The sequence below is a fragment of the Lygodium microphyllum genome, chromosome 9 (genome assembly GCF_053477565.2).
Source record: "Lygodium microphyllum isolate KBCC chromosome 9, Lygodium_microphyllum_v1.1.10, whole genome shotgun sequence".
NCBI classification, from domain to species: domain Eukaryota; kingdom Viridiplantae; phylum Streptophyta; class Polypodiopsida; order Schizaeales; family Lygodiaceae; genus Lygodium; species Lygodium microphyllum.
The window spans coordinates 84340992-84356590 of NC_141143.1; the positions used below are offsets into that span (position 1 = coordinate 84340992).

At 42.2% G+C, this 15599-nt stretch overlaps 1 protein-coding gene across 2 annotated transcripts; it reads left to right on the top strand.

Annotated features, from left to right (window-relative positions):
- The first annotated feature begins 760 nt into the window (after window positions 1-760).
- Window positions 761-1931, top strand: LOC148031250 (uncharacterized). 2 transcript variants are annotated; one of them, XM_087685707.1, is made up of 3 exons: window positions 761-854; window positions 1015-1262; window positions 1492-1931. In XM_087685707.1, exons 2-3 carry the CDS (start codon window positions 1023-1025, stop codon window positions 1858-1860), a joined length of 609 nt encoding a protein of 202 aa, XP_087541833.1. In that variant the 5' UTR covers window positions 761-854; window positions 1015-1022; the 3' UTR covers window positions 1861-1931. The 2 variants fall into 2 exon arrangements, with proteins under 2 accessions (XP_087541833.1, XP_087541832.1); XM_087685706.1 differs by having other exon boundaries at window positions 796-854; window positions 977-1262.
- The last annotated feature ends 13668 nt before the right edge of the window (window positions 1932-15599 follow it).

A 15599-nucleotide genomic window follows, 5' to 3' on the forward strand; every position in this document is an offset into this window, starting at 1 on the left:
TATTGTTGATTACAATCCATATTATCATGGGCTATCCTCCATGTTAGCATACTAATAGTCATCATTGTGTCCATGAAAGCACTGCCGATGGTCCTCTTATCATGCATTATCATGCTAAGCATAATAAGGATCATGTACAACATCAGCCTGTATGCTTGCATTGTCATTTTTCTATCCTATGCAATCTAGGTCATATTGTAGATATGAGTGCTAGTCATAGCTTCAGCTATTATCGTCAAGTATGGTGAAAGATGTCCATCCTTGGTTAGCTCACCAAGTGTCTACCTTAGCTTTATGATGGCCATCATAAATAAGTTTTCTTTCAAATATTGTTGTAACTCACCATAGGAACTTGGTATATGAGATATCATGGCTTCCCATGTCACTTGTGCAGATCTTTTTTTATGAGTTGGAACAATTCTAAAACTTGATGCAAGCGGGATGTAAGAATGTAGACAAGATAGCCCGAGGTTGATTAGAGCAACCGTCTGTGCAGGCACATGAAAGCTGCGGTGGCATGTGGAGTATGTGTTTGTAGTATGCCCGATATGATGATGATGGTGGGCTCCGTGCCACCACCGTTAAGCTCGTCGAAGAGCATGGCAAGTGTTGTTGGGTGGCGAGATGCATGTGGAAAGTATCCAAGTAATATGAGTAACGAAGAGATAGTTCTTATTTTGGTACAAACGAAAATGCAACAGTCGGCCAACTTATAAGTCAAGACATACCGAGAGGAAGTCTAGCCTAAAGCGGAGGCACGCACGACTATATAACACCATGCCGATTGCCTGGATGGGGAACTCCCATTGAACGTACTATTGCTGCATATGCGAATTGGTAACGGGAGAGATCAGGTAGTCTCACGACTTATCTGACAACAGCTACCCGTGAGCTTGGTTCCTTTTGTGATCGCTTAACGTTAATTATGAGGTCCATTAACTGCCTTGTTAGTGTGCATCGGTGAATGTGGAGGCAGGGAATTAGCGAGTACATTGCATAATATTACGATGGCAGGTGATCTTATGAAGTTGCGTTATTCCACTCAAGCCAAGCTAATGGTGCGTATGTCGACGTGGGTGGCCATCATCTGCGCGTGTCTTCTTTCAGCACGCTCAGGCCGACTCGGCGCTATGGCCATGCCGACCGGAGCCAGCGGCCCGATGCAGGACCTCCCAGTGAATGACGCCGAGGTGGAGGCACTGGCCCGTTATGCGCTGGATCAATTCAATGTGGTGTATTTTGGAGCGTCGCAGGAGCACGAGGTAAGTGACTAGTTACTCAAGCACCAACAGCGAAAGTTGCGATTTTGATAACTGAAAGATGTCGATGTGAATGGTACTGGCGTTGCGTTTGTCGCATTATATTTCTAACCGGTCACTTAGGATATTAACTTACAGTTGATCATCAGCCACTGTCAATAAAATTGTATATATGATCCTATAAACAAGGTACGCTCCGTGCTCATGATTTTTCTAAACTGTTATGGCACAGAAAGATCGCATCCCGCCTACATATCTTGGATTGAGCAAGATCCTCTCAGCGAAGGTAGCAACTATGGAGGCGGGGCTCATGTACTTTATTTGTCTCGAAGCTGACGCTGCGCAAGATCTGGGCTTGCCCGGGCGCGATCACTTATTCGAGGTCGAGGTGTTGCGGCATGGGCCCCTAGATGTTGTGAGGCTCTCTTTGGAAGGCTTTCGACTGGTCCACGATCATCCTGCCGATGACGTCCATAACATGCATCATCATGTGCGCCACCCCGAGCCATCCTCCGCAGCTCCCTCACCCGCCCCTGTCAATGGTCATATTCGTCGACACGCCCATCACCGTCATGCTCCCGCGCCCGCTCATCACCAGTAGGGGATATGATCCAGGGGTAGCTGAACTAATTTCAACAGTCAGTTACTTAGCTGAACTAATTTCAACAGTCAGTTAGTTAGCTGAACTAATTTCATCAGTCAGTTAGTATCTTCTGCATTGACATGCGGTAAAGAAACTCTTTCATTATCAACATGGACATGCTGTAGTGAAACTCTTTCGATCTGTAGCTCTTTCGATCAGTGAGGTCTTAGAAACCGCCCTTGTATGACCACGTGCAGGATGTTGTTCTTCGGCCTATTTTTTTCTTGTTCTGCTGCCCTCTGTATCTCGTCGAATTCGAACCTCAAGAATGCGCTGATACGGGTGTTGAAATTTAGCTCAAGAATCCTTTCATTTGAATAACCAAGAAATTTTATCCGCCATTATTATTCTACGGACGAAGCGTTGTCCTCCTAGCTTGTTACGTCGTAAGATAAGGATTTCAAACATTTTGTAATCTTGCATTCCCAGTAGTGGCAAACATTTTCTGTTTCTGTACTTTGATTTTTATGGAGTAGTGCTCCAAGCAGTCTATCTTGGAAGTATAGACTACACTAGGTGAAAAGAGAAGACATTAAATGATGTGTTGTCATACAAAAGCGTGCCACCATGGACAATATACTTTTCAATTTCACATTATAATCTAAGTGTTTCAACCTGGTGGCCATTGATCATGCTCTAAAATTTATTCTCATACTGTATTAACTTTTTCTAATTAGTCTATGCATACATTGGTGTTGTGGCTAACACAAATGACACTATGATAATATGTTAGCCTTCATTTAAGAGAGAAGGAATAGTTCTTGTTTTCCCATGCATCTTTTTCTTTTCTTTTTGTTGGTGGTCAATTTCTCCTTATGGAGCCTATTAGAATAGCAAAATATCCACAATCAAGAAAGCCTCCTTTATGTACCCTTGTTGGCCATTTTAGGTTAGTTTCTCACTCACAAGTTGCAAATGGTCCATTATCAACTCTAGTAGATTTCTCTTGTCGGCAAAGAAATATTATGGGTGATCAAGTAGTTGACCAATATTATGTTGCAAGCTGAACCTTAAGAGCACAATTGTTTCCTCTTGATTGTGGCTATCCTACATAATGCTTATGAATGCAGAAGAAAGGTTTGAATCATCACAATTGAGTCCTCCTTTAGTATCTACAATTATCTCAAGTCTAACAAATTCTAATTTGACATGTAATTCAACATATTTCACTTTATTGGAGGTTACAGATACCCCTTTTCTAGTGTTTTGGAGGTCAACCACATAGAGCACATCTATGGCTTGGTTAAGGTTTCTATGAGGAAGGTATTGGTGTCTTAACACTTCTCTCTATCTCTCTCTCTCTCTCTCTCTCTACTCAATATACAAAAATGGTTCCTTTAAATTTTGTTTGCTTGATTTTACAAGAAGTGGATTGTTATATATAGTACCTACATAAAATGTATTCCTATCATTTGTATTAATGGCTAACTTGATATTAAGAACTATCATTTTATTTAAACACAATATGCACTAGTGAAAGTTAAAACACGCTTAACCTATGACAAGTGGACAAAATATAAATAGGTGATTGATCTTTAGGAACATTGAATGTAGATATATAACTTTCAGAATCTTTATATACAAGGTTTTGAATACAATCTCAACCAACTATTTCGCCAACATTAATGAATTTGCCATTTTCTTATATGAGCTTACAATGTACTAATATTGTAATTTGGGTATATCATTTGAGTATGGTTGCCAATGCCAAAGAAGACTCTCTATAAAGGAAATGATTTATTAATTTTACAATAGATTTGGACATGTGCTCTCCTAGGAATGTTAACAAAGAGCTAGACGGAGGTGTAGTCTTTGAACATGACAATCCTTCATGTATTCCTCTTCTAATATTGCTTCCACATCTTCTAGTCATCATGGCTAGTTATTAAGTTGTAGTGCTTTTGAAGATAATTTTGTTAAGAGACAATGAAAACGAGGAGGAGGAGGAGGAGAAGAATAAGATGATGATCATTTTGTTGAAATTAGTGTATATTGACTATTTTGAGGAATCCCCTTTTTAGAGCATGTAGTTTTAATCGAAACAAAAACTTAAGTGACATGTGCAAACCATCACTTTTAGTAAATCTATATAATTTCTTTTTAAACTTAAAGAGAGACATAAACTAACAAAGGGTATAGAAACCAATATATGGATTAATTGTTTTTTAAAATGTGTACTTTTTATTTGATATATAAAAACAAGAATAGAGAACCATTATCAAAGTCTTCACTACATCAACACGTTTGAAATCTTTGATCTTTCAAATGTTTGTATCAAAGTAAAAAATGCAAAAAAATCCTTTACAAAATGATTTTGCAGTTTGAAAAGATATGGATTACACTCTATAATGGAGTAGAATATTTTCTAAATTTGATCTTCTAAAGGTTTGCATTCAAAAGAAACCAAGAAAAACTTGCAAGGTAACCCTTCAAGGTAGTATAAATCTTGCGGAGAAGCATATCACCATATGCATTTCTAAGTGGGCACGTTATTTCCTTAGCCTCTAAGGATTGAAACAATTTCATGTTAGTCAAATTAGGTTGACAAATGAATCATGGACCAACAAATCCAAGCCTAGAATATTGAAATATGAATAGTGTATGTGATTATTGAAACATAGACTTAGTTATTTCACTCATTATCAAGCCCATCAAAAGTACATAAAGAAAAGGGAAAGGATATATAAACTAATTAAAACCTATAATATAATTATCATCAACAACTCATGGGTGTATAATAGATGTTTTTTCAAAACAAATTGAGGCTCCGACAATACCATCTTCTTACTTATCATGATCCCAAAATTGAAGTGCAATTGTGCCACAACCGTGATTTCCCTCCTTAGTATAAAAGTATAGATAGTCCATACCATTCACTCTAACAAACAAATATTTCATTACATGTCATTTTCTTTGCAATCAAGGTCCTATGGATGGCCTATGTGGTTTTTGGCATTATTTTCCCTTTAGTAATAATGTCGTTGTCTACTCTCAAAGCACATTCCACACCATTTTTCTTATTTACTACCATGGTGACATATTTCAGTCTATGACTATCCTCATCTAAAAACACAATAGGATCTGATTCCAATGGATGTTTTTTGTGAAAACTATGCATGTTCACACTTGTACACTCAATATTAAGGGAGTTTACATCGAACTGTTGAATGAATACATGAGCAAGATAAGCTACCATCTTGCTCTAGGATCACTACAAGGATTTAAGCCTATAGCGATGGCGGGTATCGACGTCGCTATTTGCATCGCAAAAGTGACGCAAATAGAGACGCTCCACAGGGAAAAAAAACAGGCCGAAATTGAGCGCGGGTTTATTTCGTGTTTTTGCATCTTATGTTTTGAGAGCGAGAGCGGCCGTCGTGAGAGAGGGAGAGGAAGAAGGCTTGCCCCTGCCGCCGCCGTTATTCGGGAAGGAGAGGAGGAGCCTTCATCGCGAAGAGGAGCCGTCCCACAGTCGCCATATCTCATCGCTGAGTCTCCCTCTTCCCTTCTTTTGCTTGTTTAGGGTTTAAATCACTTTCTCTTTTTCTTGTTTAGAAGAGGAAATGAGAGAGAAAGAGAGGGAGAGGGAGAGGGAGAGGGAGGGAAAGAAAGAGAAAGAGAGAGGGAAAGAAAGAGAAAGAGAGGGAGAGGGAGGGGGAGGAAATGAGAGAGGGAGGGAAAGAGAGAGAGGGAGAGGGAGAGGGAGGGAGAGTGCATTCTCTCTCTCCCTCTCCCTTTTGCTTTTGGAGAGTGTTAGGATATATTGTGAGAGGGGGAGGAAATGAGAGAGAAAGAGAGGGAGGGGGAGGAAATGGGAGAGGGAGAGGGAGAGGGAGAGGGAGAGTGCATTCTCTATCTCCCTCTCCTTTTTGCTTTTGGAGAGTGTTAGGATATATTGTGAGATGTTAACTATATATAGTCTGTTGTTAACTATATATAGTCTGTCTATATATAGCGCCCTAGGTCTCCTCTATATATTCCTATCATGTGTGCTCACTTGATGCACTTCTGGGTTCCACTTTCGGTGTCTCGTGTCTCTCTTCTCCTCTCTCTTCCTTTCGTCTCTCGTCTTTCGTCTTCCTCGCACTGTTCCTCGCCATTGGCCCATACCAGAGCGACCTTGGCCCCCACCATAGCTTCTTCCCGGACAATCAGGAGATAGAGCACTACAAGGCTGTCGCTGCTAAGGAGATGGAGAAGCACAAGGTCATGGCCTGCGCCTTTGTTGCCAAGTCCCTCCCCTCAGACGGACTACAAGATTGCCTACATGCTGGCCCTGGATGCCTCTTTTGTGGTGGAGGTATTCGGAAGAGCAAGGAGAGCTTGGAAGCCCGGGTCCTGTGTAAGAAATAAAGCCAAGGGCTTTTCCCTGTCTCGCTTGTACACAGGCCGCTGGACTAGGAACATAGAGGCTTCTCTTGTGTCAGAAACGGCAGACAAGGATCTCTCCTGACATGACTGATGATGACGAGAGGGCGAGGAGCACAAGAAGAAGGTGGAGTCGAAGAACTCGCTGGAGAATGCACAGGCTGACCGCCGACCTCCCGACCCCCATCCAAGCGTGTTCGCAACCACCCAGGTGAGTCCGGTCATCAAAACTCCGATTGCGGTTTGGTCCATGCAAGCCCCCCCGCAGCAGTCCGAGCCAGCAAAATCAAAGCTATGGAGCAGATCTATGCTGTGGCATCCAGCGCGGTGGCTACTGCCTATCAGGTCAATGTGTCTGCTTCAAACGGCACCAGAGCAGTTGAAGGACAGAAGGGCTGGGGTGGCCTGGGGGCGACGACGAAGATCGGAAGGCGTTTCGAACGATACTTGCGCAAGGATGACACACACAGATCGACATGGCCCCTGCTGCCACGGTGCGCACACATACAGGTGACAGATCGATTCGTGGAACCTGGTACACGATCCACCCTCGGTGCGCACACATACATGTGACAGATCGATTCGCGAAACCTGGTACACGATCCACCTTATCACCGTCCATCGTTTGGGCCGGAGCTCCCACCTTCGTGCCCACATGGACCCTTCCTTGCTAGATGATATCATTACAAGACTCCTTGAGGTCAGGTTTACCAGGCCTGGAAAACAGGTTCAGCTTTCTGAGGGAGAGATTAAGCAGCTTTGCCAGTATTCCAGAGACATCTTTCTCCAGCAGCCCAATCTATTGGAACTTGAAGCACCCATCAAGATTTGTGAGATCAATCTATCCAGAATGTGCTGCAATTTGCTTGGCTTTAGTTTGCTCAAAATATTGGGATCTCAGCTATAAAGTGGCTATAATCCCCTCAATGGAGTTGCTGGAAGTCAATGTATCCAGAACACGAACAAGTGAGAGGAATCCAGCAGGATTGAACACCTCAGTTGTGGAAGAAAGTAATCCTTCAAGATGTTTGTGGTGTTCACAATGGCTATAAGCAAACTGCATTGATGGGACACAGTTCAAAAGTTGAGAAAGAAGGCTTTGATGCTTATCCTGATTGTTCAGGATGAAGATGACAAAGTTAATCTTTAAAAACCAAGTTGTTGAGTCCTGTGATACAAGAAGTTTCTTTTGGAGCTGCTTTTGTAGAGCTCTTGGAAGTCTTCAAATGAACAGTCAGATCTGTTTTTTGGGAAAGTAGATATTACATATCCAATTCATGGAGTCCTATATTACTGATGCAATACAGTTCTGTTTGTTGGTCATGGATGGTGATGCACAATCAGATCATTATTAGGAGTCCTCTGAAAAATTCTTCAGCTAGTTGCGGTTTAGAATCACTTCCAAAGTGGGCTTTGTTGCTTCTTGGAGTTTCATCCAAGTAGAATAAGCATGACAAAGAACAACAATGCACAGGACTCGAGTGCAGAAGCACTCAAAGTATTGGGAAAACTGGTCACCGAAGTAGCCTGTGAGGTTCTTCCATTTTATTTCAGCTCTGAGGAAAGCTTCCACGTTGTCGTCAACAACATACACAGTCGGAAGCACTTGCTGGATTGCCTGTATGGCATTGCCACTCAAGGCTCCCAAGATTTTACACAATCGGAAGCACTTGCTGGATTGCTTGTATGGCATTGCCACTCAAGGCTCCCAAGCTTTTGAGAGCCACTTAGCATATAAGCTTCCTCTCTCTCTCTCTCTACATTTCAACATCAACATTACTTTTGGATGTTGATATTGCCATGCTTCATGATGATCGTTCTCGTTCATTATTCTATTGATGAGCGTTTATATTCTAGCTGATGATACATTGTTTCATTTATATTATTTCCAGCTGATGAGGATCTATATTCATGCTGATGATATTATTTCGTTTATATTCTTTCCAGTTGATGAGGGTCTATATTCCAGCTGATGACACATTATTTCGTTTATATTCTTTCTAGCTGATGAGTGTCTATATTCCAGCTGATGACAAATTGTTTTATTTATATTCTGTTCATGGGGCCCCACATGTGTTATGTTGTCTATAGAGCGGCGTCGCGAACCATCTCTATAGACCTTGTGTTGTTCTAATGTCACTGTAACATTTTTCTTTAAGTTTTGATGTGACAGATATACTGCTTACATCCCAAGTTCAGTTAAAGGAATTTCTTGGAGATTTTATCTTTTGTAGTGATGTCGCTTATCCTTATTTTATATGTTGTATATTTAGGAGTGATAAAGCTCTTTTGATGCCTCTTAATAGACTGTTGTAATTCAGGAGTGATGTAGCTCCTTTGATGCCTATGAATAGGCTCTTGTAAGTTCAACTTTGTAATTTTATATTTTGAATATTAATATAACAGTAGGCCTATATAGAGCTATGGGTTTTTCCCTTGAGGCCCCAAGGGTTTTTTTCATCCATAGTAAGGGACCTTTATTTGAGCGAGGGATACTAACTATATATAGTCTGTCTATATATAGCGCCCTAGGTCCCCTCTATATATTCCTATCATGTGTTCTCACTTGATGCAGTTCTGGGGTTCCACTTTCAGTATCTTGTGTCCCTCTTCTCCTCTCTCTTCCTTTCGTCTCTCGTCTTTCGTCTTCCTCGCATTGTTCCTCGCACTGTTCAACATGAGAGGGAGAGGAAATGAGAGAGAAAGAGAGGGAGAGGGAGAGGGAGGGAGAGGGAGAGGGAGGAAATGGAACAGGCTGTGGGCAAAACCTTTGTGGTATGAAGGAGATGCTCTCAATAAAAGGCCATCTTTGTCTCTACTTTCTATATCAGTGCTATCTATGTCTTGACATCTAATTGAGCAAGGTCTATTTTTATGACTTAAATGTACTATTAACCACCATCATCTTTGTCTTCCAAAGGTTCACTATTGATCCTCTATGCATATAAAATGTTTGCAATGCATCCATGTGTCTTTAAAAGCCCTAAAGAGAGTCTGCAATCAATACCACATCATTTGCATACAATAAAATGGATATCAATGTGCCTGCTAATTGGTCCCCCCGAGCCTACATGCCCCATGCTCTATTCTCATCTCTCTTTGCCCATGTTCTAAGCTTATATTTCTACTTAGGCACACTAACCGATTGTAATGATTTACTTTTGACATTTTACTATAACTAATTACAATTCAATTATGTTATTCTATATATAATTCTTGTGAAAAGAAAGTTTTGCTCTTCTATCAATGTGTTTTCTTTGTAATAATATTTTTAATTTGGTAAAAGTATAACATTCTACCTCTTGAGAATGTTGGGGTTTTGCACATAATTACTTAGTGCATCATTTGTACCAAACAAAAATTATTGTATGTTCTTCTTTTATGAACAAAGAGAAGTAGATGCATGATAATGCATGAGTAAGATGTAGACTCACAACTTCACAATAATACAAGTAGCCCCAACAAGTGCTACTAGGAGATCATCTAGTGTGTTTGTATCGTATACGTATACCCATTCTTATGTTTATATAATGGAAAGTACCTTTGTCACTAAAAATTTCAAGGGCATTGAATGAGTTTTTGAGTTTGTCCACAAAAAATGGCATCAGATGAGTGTTGACAAGAAAGACTACTTCTCCATCGCTACATTTGTCCTCTCCTTATGGATGCATGTAGGGGAAAAGGGTAGGAGGTGACCTCCCTCAACACTTCAAATTCCAAGTCACTTAGGATGGTGGGAAATCAAAGCATAGTCATATGCCACATAGGTAAAGGAAAAGAGTATTGATGTCGATACTATTTGTAAGGCCCTCTTCTTTGATAGGAACCAAGAAGAAAGGCATAAAATTTTTAGGTAACCTAAAGCAAGCATTCTATGTCAATGGAAGCTTTATGCACTATTGAATTTTTTTCTACTTGATGGGGAAGATGCTAATAGATACAAGACAAAACATCAAACCATCCTACGATAGGGGTACTGCATCCAATGAGTATCAAGAGAGCATGTACATGTCACAATTAGTCCTATTGTCTCACTATAATATATCTAACAAATGGCTCATGTATCATCCAATGATAAGAGGCATGAAGTGTCTTAAATTAATGCTTGATGTGAGAAGTGACAGTCAAACTCAATGAGACTAAGCTTCAATCTCAATCCAAGTGCATTCTAGAATCTCCAATAAGCAATGAGTGAAGGGTTTCCCAAATTGTATTACAAGTCATTCAATTGTTTGTTGTAACATAGACAAGATGGAAAACGAAGAATGTCCTGTTGTTCAAGATCCCGAGGCGTATCTTAATCAGTGCGTCCCATGTCCTTGCTCTCAATGCAAGTTGGCAATTAGACGAAAACGTCGATTGTCTATAGAACACGTATGACGATTTGACAAGTTTCAATCAGAGATCATTGATCAGGCAATTGCGAATTTTCAGCAAATGGTAATTTGAAGTTAATATCAATCATGCATTGTACTCGCAAGCTAATTGAATACCATATACAATAAGATTGGGTATGGCTGGAAAATTTTCTATCCAGGGAGGTGATGTCTCGTCCCAAGGGGGATTGCACCATTTGCAGCCAATTAGAAGAGTTCATGGGCATGCGATGGATGGAATGCAGGAGCCAATCCACCACTCGCAAGGCCAATCTATACCGTCAATGCCAGAGGAGACATGCAACCTTCCAGACCTATCTACAATCTTGGAGCCTGAGATGGAGGCAATGATCGATGCATTGATTCCCATGGATATCGAGACTTCTGATCCACTTAGAGAGGAAGCATCCATACCATTATATGATGGGTGGAGAGTATCTCGGCACATACGCTCCACCCATAAGTGTGCAAGCAAAATATGGGTGGAGCGATACGAGTGTGACCGAGTTGTTCAGGTACCTTGTATATACGCTTCATTGATTTCTTTTTTCGGTACTATTATTACAAACATTTGTGTTTTTTCAAGGTGTTTTATGATTTTTTTCAGGTTATTGAAATATCATATATTATCACTTGCAAATACCATGTCTGAGTCTCGTGATGATGCACAACATGTTTTATGGAAGCTTGGGATGGACTACATTAACATCCATGCATGTATCAATGATTGCTGTCTATTTCGAGGAGAATATGAGACTATGGAGACATGTCCAAAGTGTGGTGCTCACAGGTATCGACAAGACTTGCAAGGGCAAACCATCCCTCAAAAAGTTCTCAAACACTTTTCGCTTATCCCCCGCATAAACCACATGTTTCGTACGTCCGGCATGGCGAGCTTGACAACGTGGCATGCATAGAATAGGTCCACGGATGGAGTTCAACGAATATCAGCAGATTTGCGCACATGAAGCCACATTGACTCTACCTTTTCAGGCTTTGCCCGAGAGCCAAGGAATCTTCGGCTCGGTCTCGCAATGGATTACATGAACCCATTCGGTCTGTGCTCAACTTCTTACAGTGTGTGGCCTATAGTCCTTGTCAACTACAACATCCCTCCATGGCTTTCTATGAAGAAAGGACATCTCATCCTTAGCTTGCTCATCCTAGGCCGCTACAAAGTAAAAAATATGATGTGTATCTTCGTCCATTAGTCAATGAGCTTAAGATTTTGTGGGAGGAGGGAGTCACTGTGCAAGATATGAACAGGCGTGATGGTCGGCGGTCAGCCAATATTCGAGCCATTCTCATGTGGATGATGCATGACTTTTCGGGATTGGGAGAGTGCTTAAGTGAGTAGGCCTCCATCCTCATTGGTAATATCTATATTTTATCTCATTCAATCAAGTATTCACTAGGTCGTCGTGTTGGAACAGGTCTGGTTACCTCAGGTTATCATGCATGTCTATTGTGCGGGCCATAGTTAGACTCCCAAAGGTCACGAACCATGAATAAGATGGTATATCAAGGACACACTGCTTTCTTGCCGGAGGATCATAAACTCAGGGAAGGTTTCCTTGGACGACCTCCAACACTTATGAACGCCGCAAGCTGGTACGAGCTGAAAATGGTCCACACGGAATCACATCCAAATGGAATGCGACGGTTCTCAGTTTTCTACGAGTTGCCATATTGGACCCACTTATAGGTCAACCACTTGTTGGATCCCATGCATATTTTCAAGAATGTGGATAGCTTGTTATGGGACCACATCACAGGAAAGAGAGACACTACAGGGGTACGAATGGATTTGAAAGAGGTAGGTAAGATGGAGGCGCTTTGGCCGCAGTCGAGTGCTGATGGTCGCGTGCAGCTTCCTCGCGCTCCTTGGGTTTTGTCCACTAAAGAAGAGCACATTGTGAAGCAAGTAATCAAGTCTATCCGCACTCCGACGGGTATGATGCATTCTCTCAGGTCCGCATTTTCTATAGATGAACAATTATCAGGGCTAAAATCCCATGACTGGCATAAGATATATGAGGTTTGTACTACGAATGGATTGTAATTAGCGTGGGCATTTTACTATTTGGAATGTAGCCATTATTCATAATGCTTTCTCATTTGTGGCAGTTTGTACTACTAATCGCGATCGCAGGATGTCTTACTCCAGAAATTCGCGAGGCCATTTACAAGTTATCGACTTTGGTGCAATGGATCTCACAGAAAGAGATTAAGACGTCTTCTATTGAATCCGCGAGGCCGGGAGCAGTGGAGATGGTGTGTCTCTTTGAGAAATACCTGCCCACCAACATCTTTGAGAAATACCTTCTTGTGCATCTTGTGGATGAAGTGGAGATTGCCGGACCTGTCCATACGCGATGGATGTTCTTCTTGGAGCGCTTCATGAAAACCCTGAAAGGCTTTGTGCGACAACAAGCTCGGCCAGAAGGTAGCATGGCCGAAGGTTGGTTGGTGTCTGAGGCGCTAGTGCATATTTCACAATGGCTACCAATGGTGGAACCAGACAATGAAATGCTATGGTCGCTAAAGGACGATGATAGACTGACTGGAGATGTGGTGGTTGGAAATGGGGTAGAAAAAAGAATGGATGCCTCAATGGAAGAGAAAGTGAATTGCTTTTGTATGTTGCACCATGCCTCTATAGAGACGTGGCTCGCCAAGTACCAGATGGCTAGGCAAGATCGAGAGGAAGCGCGAGCTAAATTCCGATGTAGTACATGTCATCGACCGATTCGATATCCCGAAGGCATGGAGGAGATGCCGCGGTTTATGTCAACACGATGGTTGCATGGAGCCTTGACCGCAGCGTCTCGCAAAGGGACAGAGATCTCAATGGAGTGGAAATTCTTGAGGGGATGTAGTCCAAAGGTGATGAGTGGTTTAGAATCTGCCGTATCTAAATTTTATATGCGACATCTAATTTGAGTGTTTCAATGTACAGTACAAAATATATAGTGCAGTGTGGTCTCGCCGATGGCATTTTCGCATGGAGCGTATTGACAAAATGCGCTCCACAATGGACTGTGGTGTCATGGCAAGGTTCGAGCAAGAGAGCCGGCGGCGAGCAACGGATCCAAACACGGTTGTGGATGAGATGGAGTATTTTGGGAACTTGCAAAGTATTATTACGGTGGATTACCGTAGCTTCTCCATGATACTATTTGATGTGCAGTGGTTCAAAGTGGTACTTGGAGGAGCTGGAGCAACAGTTTGACAAGGTCCATCTGGATTTCTCGAAATAGATTCCGAAAAAAAATGGATGGATTTGCGCGACACCTTTGTATTGCCGGCCCATTGTGAACAGGTGCATAGAGTCATTTGCTTGCTAATTGTATTATGATATAGTTTATGCCACAATGGTTTGAACTCTCTTGTACATGTTTGTGAACATGTAATCTTCTATCCAAACCCTTGACAAGCTTGATGGTGGTATGTTATACCTTTAACTCCCCAAAGTGTGAGAGTATATGATCAAAGCGATGTTCGGAGCATAGATAAAGATAATATGCAAATAGAGGGGTCGATATTGCAAGGGGTGGAGGCCGTTGAAAGCTTGGAGCCAGCATCGGCTAACAATGATGGAAATACAGGAGTCCAAGAATTCTTTGAGAACGAGGCGGACTCATTCTTTTGTGGTGACATGTCTATCGACCTTCCAGTGTATGCAGAGTTGTGTCAGGAGATTAACATGGAACCATAGGATACTTCATACTTGGAGCATCCACTTACTCAATTCGTTGACCAATCGCTTATAAGGGTACATAAGATATGCATTTTAAGTGAGTTTTTTTTAAATGAGTTATATTACTGTACTTTATATGATGTAAATTGATTATTCTAACATCATTTTTTGTCTATAGAGGTGACATTTTCAGGATGAGTCGAGGGATGAGCAATAAGGAGTTACAGGACATTTTCGCACGCATGTCTCCAAACCAGATCGCCAGATTCAGAGAGATGACAGACCAAGAGCTGTCTATTTCTTCGTCAGGGCCCTCTGCTAGATCTGCTTCAGCGCGATCGGATGCTTCGACTTCGAGCAGACGATCTCGATGCTCACGACTTGGGTAAGAGGGAGGGAGTGCATCGGTATCAGGGGGATGCTACAAAGATACAGAGGTAGTGAGCCCGCGGTCGACACAGGATACATGTGTGACTCGCTCTCATGGCTCAGATGGATGCTGTGGAGACACGGATGTGGTGTCTCCGTCTCGTCATTCAGCTGAAGTTGCGTCACCTCCAAGATTTGTCACACCTGTGGGACGTCTACTCCAATTACTCCAGCTTTTGCGCAGCCGTCAGCAGCAGGTGGCACCCCTTTGGGTGCCACTCCGAGAGAGATTACCCCCGTCGGTACATTGGATGTAGAGGGGTCTCCTGGATATGCCCAGGAGCGTGGACGCAGATGGGAGAGGATCCATCTTAGGCAGACGCCTAGGGGTTATGGATATCTGGTCGATAGTAGGTCAGGAGTCATCATCATGAATGATGAGGGGAGGAGGGTGATGGCTTGCATGAGAGAGTTGTACCAACAAGTTTTTCGTCACAACGTCTTGGATCATTCGAAGAACATACTGGAGGGGAGCAAGGACTACATAGTAGCATCCTCGTACGAGGAGTTTTCGGTGCCAGCCGCAGTAGATAGATTCTCTACGGGCTGGATGATGGATTGCATACGTGCATACATGTCACATAGACGATCCAACACACGCAAGGCAATCAAGAGTGGACCTGCAAAGCCTGAGTGGTTAGATGCAGACGACTGGCGCCGACTGAGGGAGGAGGATACAGATTCTCCAAGACGTTGGAGTCAGCAGCGCGAGGCGGCGAGGGCATGACTTAAGGCCAGAGTGATCCATCATCTTGGGAGTGGCGGCCACAGGACATATTTGGAGGACTTTGTAAGTTTTTCTTTTGTTTTGCTTGTTTATTTTT